The sequence below is a fragment of the Dipodomys merriami genome, unplaced genomic scaffold (assembly GCF_024711535.1).
Source record: "Dipodomys merriami isolate MVZ:Mamm:240054 unplaced genomic scaffold, mDipMer1.0.p SCAF_49, whole genome shotgun sequence".
NCBI lineage: Eukaryota > Metazoa > Chordata > Mammalia > Rodentia > Heteromyidae > Dipodomys > Dipodomys merriami.
In genome coordinates, this window is record NW_027206057.1 from 5,855,592 (window position 1) to 5,861,591 (window position 6,000).

At 43.8% G+C, this 6,000-nt stretch overlaps 1 protein-coding gene across 2 annotated transcripts in view; it reads right to left on the minus strand.

The window, feature by feature from the left end:
* The window catches only part of Dnah7 (dynein axonemal heavy chain 7), a 206,171-nt gene extending 200,579 nt beyond the window's left edge, over window positions 1-5,592 (minus strand). For both annotated transcript variants that reach the window (XM_069995693.1, XM_069995692.1), the window contains exon 1: window positions 5,394-5,592. In XM_069995693.1, coding sequence (XP_069851794.1) covers window positions 5,394-5,408 — 15 coding nt within the window. In that variant the 5' untranslated portion in view covers window positions 5,409-5,592. The remainder of the gene's footprint in view (window positions 1-5,393) is intronic.
* Window positions 5,593-6,000: the final 408 nt, after the last annotated feature.

A 6,000-nucleotide genomic window follows, 5' to 3' on the forward strand; every position in this document is an offset into this window, starting at 1 on the left:
GAAAAAAGCCGGAAGTGGTGCTGTGGCTCAAGTGGTAGAGTGCTAGCCTTGAGCTGAAGAGCTGAGGGACAGCGCCCAGGCCCAGAGTTCAGGCCCCACAACCACCCAAAAAAAAAAAAAAAAAAAGGCCAAAAGTGCTGCCACCCTTGCAGTAGTGAATAATCCCAGGTAGAAATGTCATCTGACAAAATTGTCATCAGAACAATAACAATACATTGAACTATCAAGCAGGTAATATGAGTCATATTTTTGGCTAGTCATCAATAGATTGCCCCTCACCTCCAACTATACAATTTCTGAGTTCTAGCCCAGAGGTCTAACCCCAGGCGCTCCACATGTCAGGTCTGGCCACTTGCCCTAACATGCCAAATAGAAAGATGAGTAGTGGTGAAGTCCAGAGAAAGGAGGTGTATTATGTGGTGTGGGCATGCTGAGGGAAGACAGCAAAGTAAGCCTTTCAAGTTTATCTTTGTGGTGCAGACATAGGCTTTGGGTTTAAATGTGGGAAGAATTGGGACAAGGAGTAAGAAATCTGCATAACTATTCAACAATCCTGGACACAGGTGTGGTGCCAGGGTCAGAGGTGGTCACTGGTGTGTCTGATTGATCATCCTCTCAGGATGCTCTTCCCATCACAAGAAGAAAGGCATTGCTGTCTGCAGGGCAGTTTCCAGCTCTGGTCCCAAGGCATTATTGATCAGACTTGCACATGCTGGGTGCCAGGTGGCTTCCAGGTGGCTTCAGACAGAACAGCGGGGAGTGCAACAGAAACAAAATAGAGGCAAAGGCCAAGCTATTTATCTTGCTTTTGGATCCCCTGTGGATATCTGCTGGCCCAAGTGTGGCATCAGCGACTTTTTTGGAGAAAGCACTCACCAAGCACCTGTTAAACGATCTCTTTGGGGATACTTGACAGAGACAGATTTCTACTTTGCCCACCAACAAGGTAGTGTAAAAGATGCGTAAGGAGACAGGATAAGAGGAAGAGGCTGTCTCCAGGGTTCCAGTACTTCTTCCAATTGCTCCCACGGTGTGGCTGCCGGCAGCCAGCCACCATCGGCCTGAGGACACTTTCCCTACCTGCGTTGTGTGGCTGAAGTAGGTTACTGGTATTTCCACGGGTGGCTTTCCACAAGTTTCACAGAACACTTCAGAGGGTGAGAGAATTCCTGTGGAGTTTCCATATCATAGCAGGTAGAGTCCACCTGCAACCCTGTCAGCCAACACCTCCGCAAGTGCTCTTGTCACTGGCAGGCCGGGTGGTCACTCAACTCACCTCCAATGAGTTATGAATCAAACTTTGGGGGAGAATGGTTCTCCCAAGTTCTTCAGAGGGCCCTTCTCCTTACACATATATTCAGTGGCAGGATGCTGCTTCCTATCACAAAACAGGTCTTCATAAATATCTTCTGCTGTGTTTTTTAGTATACACACAATTCTTAGGCAGGTCTTACACATACAGATCTGAGCGTGCATACCTTTTTGTCACTTTATTTAATTCCTTTGGTTTATCTATCTATACAAATTCTAGCACTTTGTCTAAATCTTAAAATTTATAAGGACTTCTCTCCACCATGCTATTGTTAAATATGATCATAAATGTGAGGTTTTAGCATGCATGAAACCTTTGGGAACTTCAATAGAAACACTAAATTTCTAGCATAATTTGGAAGATAATTATCATGTGATATTAGCTCTTCCATTGCCTGATTACAATTTAAAAAATAATTATAATGTGATATTAACTCTTCCATTACCTTATTACAATATATTTCTTTTTTATTACAATATATTTCTTGATACTGGGAGTGTATACTTCAAGACATTTTTTATAATTCTTCCTAAAGGTGATAGTTTCCTTTGTTAGAGATAAACTTGAATAGAAAAATTATAAGAGCTTAACAGCTGACTTAAAAATTTTAGCACAAGCACGTGTGAACATGCAATTGTATCTATTTATAATAATTTCCATGAAGTTTGTGTGCACTTGTAGTAGTTTATGTGATGGTTATACTCTGTCCCCGAACTAGTGTGTACCTTTGTCTTCCCACTCTGTGGCAGGAAGGATGAATTCTATGTATGGGCATCATGTGGGCCCTCCACTCTTTAGCTTCTGATGACAATTAATCAATGAGAGGCATCTCAGTAGAGTAGGAAGATGGACAAAGGAGAGTCCAGCTATTTATATCCTGAACTCCTGTTCTCTGTGGTTCTGGCAGTGGCTAAATTCTTCTGTCATTCAGGTCTTCCTAAAGACTGATTGCTGATCCAAGTACACTCCCCCCCTTTACATGATCTCTTTAGACATTCTCTTTAATATTTTTGAGCATGTTATTTGTTTTCTGTAGAAATCTTATTGTAATTTTACATTCCACAATGAAAACTAAAGCATCTGATCCCTAACTAGTCTGACTTTGCATTGAGGTTACGTTGTTAGTTTTCATCTATTTGCCTATTAGTAGAGTCAGTGTAAATGATACAACTCAACTGTGACCCACTGCAATTTAATTAATTAAATCAATAAGGTTGCGGGTATGATACCACATGCCTGTAATCCCAGCACCTGGGAGATGAGACAGGAGAATCTCAAGCTCAAAGCCCGCCTGTGACACATAATGCTATCTCAAAAACAAACTTTTGGGCTGGGAAAGTGGCTCAGTGATAGAGTCCTTGCCTTGCATGTATGAAGCCCTGAGTTCAATTCCTCAGCACCACATAAGCAGAAAAAGCCAGAAGTGGTGCTGTGGCTCAAGTGGTAGAGCACCAGCCTTGAGCTGAAGAGCTGAGGGACAGCACGCTGGCCCAGAGTTCAGGCCCATGACTGACAAAACAAAACAAACAAAAAAACTTTTAATCAGACTGACTGAAACCTCAGTGTCACTTATTTGAGCTACAGTTGTTAAAGTTGCCCCTGTGGTGCCAGTCTGTAGCCCAATTTTTCAGTCTTTATTAAACTCTACTTTAAGCAATGTCTTTAACAAGATATAGTGAAACAGGAAAAGTGCATCACAAAAATGTAAAAGTTACAGGTTTTCCCCCTCTTTTCTGCCCACAATCTATAATTAATTTGCAAGGAGAGTGGGGTTTTTTTGAGTATGTATATGGTTAAAACTCTGAAAGTTCTTCAGCTGAAACTCAAATGTCACAAGTTTTAACTTTAAGAATGAAACGAGAAACTGCAAAAGACTTCTATTTCTTTTAAACACCTAGGAGAAAAAAAGTTAGCCTGCTATTTCTGCAAAATGCCATGTCACCCTCAACCTTCCACTAATGAGACGAATATGTTAAAACCTCCTCAGTAAATATGATTTTACCACCTGCTCACTTCCTCAAGCTGAATGAATACATAAGTAAATGTCACACTAAAATGGCATTTCTAAAAGTTTAATCCATTCTATTGGATTTAGATTAACATATAAAATTTCCATCTTCCCAAAAGGAAAACTATACTTTAAATTAGCATAAAACAAAATATCAAGATAAGTTTTAAAATTACAAACCAACCAAAACAGTGTGAGAGGACCCTCTGCTGCTTAAATAGTGTATAGAAAGTAGAATCTCAGGTAGACTAATGCCCATTGTTTAAGATCATGATGGGGGGAGGGGAAGGATTGAGTGGTGTAATTTCCCTGTATCACTGTTACAGAAGGAAGCAAAACTCAAAATTTGACTGCCAGTGGTTTTCAGTGGATGCTTCTTCATAGAAGAGTAAGTTAAGAAAAGTGTGAAACAATGCTATTCATGACTACCAAAGGTATATTTCAAATTTTGACAACCTAGGATAAAGCTCAAGATTAGGCCAAGGACCAATTTGGGGTTAACTATTAAACAGACTGTCCAATAGATATTGATGGTTATGTTTATATGCTTTTTAAATTAGTAATCCTATTACAACTTTAGTGATAACTGCTAAGGATTTTTTTTGAAGTTATTTGTATCAACATTTTTGTGCTTATTTCTTCTACTACTAGTTACTAATAATACTTTGGTATATATCTTTTAGTGTCTGTTTCTTAGTATTCAGTTTATTATGTAATTTAATAAATTTTCTTGAACACATGGGTGTTAACTACTTATTTGATTGATGAATGGATAAAAGTTGTGACATTTTCCTGTAGCAATCCACAATCCAATAGATAGTTTCTATAATTTGCACAGAAAATGCTCCCCCCCAAAGAATCTCTTGATGTCTTGGTTCTCAGCTGGTGGTGCTATTGAAGGGGATTGGATCGGGAGGGGCCTAACCACTAAGGGGTAACCTATTTATGAGTTCATAGCTGAGTGGCTACCAGAAGGTAGGGTCTAGGGGGAAGAAGGTATGTGGGCATAACTTAGAGATATCTTGTCCTCAGCGTCTCTCCCAGATTCCCTGCTACCCTTCATCTCTCTCCTTCCTTTCTGGCTGCACGAGGTGAGCAGCTCTACTCTACCATGTCCTCATCATAGGCCCAGAAATACAAGCCAAGTAGATGTAAACTGAAAACTCTAAAACTGGAAGCCAAAACAAATTTTTATTCCCTTGTTGTTTCTCTAGGGTATTTTCTCATTGCAACACTGGTTCATACACACAATAAACTCAAGACTACCAAAACAAACCAAAAAAACAAAAAACAAAAAGCAATGGAAAAGATAGAATTAGTCTAGTATCAAAACAAAGAAGCTAAGGAAAATTTGTAGACATAAAAATTCCGTGTTTGATCCAGATTGCTCAGTGCCTCTCCTCATTCACCAGTATGTAGAGAGCTCAATTCCTTTCCTAGTAAGTGAGAATAGGGGAGGAAAAAAAATAAAGCTCATACTTGTTCTTTCCTTCCCATTCTGCACTGGCCTTCAAAAGAGGCTGCTGCTTTTCTTTGAATTATGGTCATTTTTTTCACAAAGCATCTATTGCAAAATGTACCCTTTATTAGACACCGCAGGGACATTTTCTTAAGAAGTGCTATTGTACTGCATACCTAACCCTCCTGTGCATCATACAGCTACGGTATCTTATCTGAACTTTACAAACTCAGAAAATAAGCTTTCTGATTTTCCTCTTCTGCCTAAGAGGCTTCCAAGGCTTAGAAAGGCAAGGGGATTTGCTCCCAAGTTCCCCAAGCCAGCAAGAACCCCAAGCCTGCTGCAACGCGGGGCCCGGCCTCCCCCCCGCCTGCACTCCCGCATCCGCACGCTGGGGGCGCTGGGGGGCTGGACTGTTAGGTTCGGTTGCTATGGTGACGGCGCAGGCGAGCGGTTGACAGAGGAACAGGTAAAAGCGCTCAAGCCTCAAGGGTGGCAAGGGGGTGGAGGTAGCCGTGCGCCCCGGGGTCGCAGCTGCGGTGCCGGGGAGTCCTCAGGGCGGGGGTCCTCGGACGCTGCGGACCAAGCGGGGTCTGGCGGGAGCCGTGTCTCACCTTGGCACTGCTCATGGCTGCGAGGACTCACTGGCCACCGCGGGCGGCTTGGGCTGCTCTTCCTGCCCGGTCCTCTCGGACCCCAGGCTCAACCGATGAGCCCTGCGGTGTGCGTGCGTGCGTGTCGGCGGTCTCTGCGCTGCCTGCGGGCTGCCTGCTCGCTGTCTCGGCTCCGTCGCTCGGCGCCAGGGCGGTCTAGCGTCCTCTCGGCATCGGTTGCTAAGCAACTGGCCGGGCGCAGGCCCCACTTCCGGTCACCTCTTGCTGGGACCTGCGCGGAGCCTGGCCGCGCATTCCGGTAGGTGGCGCTGTCCCGCGTGGCATTGGCGCACCCGTGTGGCGTGGTGGATGGCGGAGAGCATCTGCACCCCCGGCCCGGCCGATCCGGGCAGTTTGCTGTGAGGGGCGAATGCTCTGACTGCTAAAGTAGATCCTCAGATTTGTGCACCCTCGCACCGAGCCAGATGCACCCCTAGTACTTGGGCCTTAACGCCTCGTGCAGGTTGACCTGTGACTTGGCTGGTCTAGAGGAATGCACGGATTGCAAAGTTCAGTGCCAACAGGAGCGAGTGGGATAATGAGAAGAAAGCATTTAAGACCGGAACCA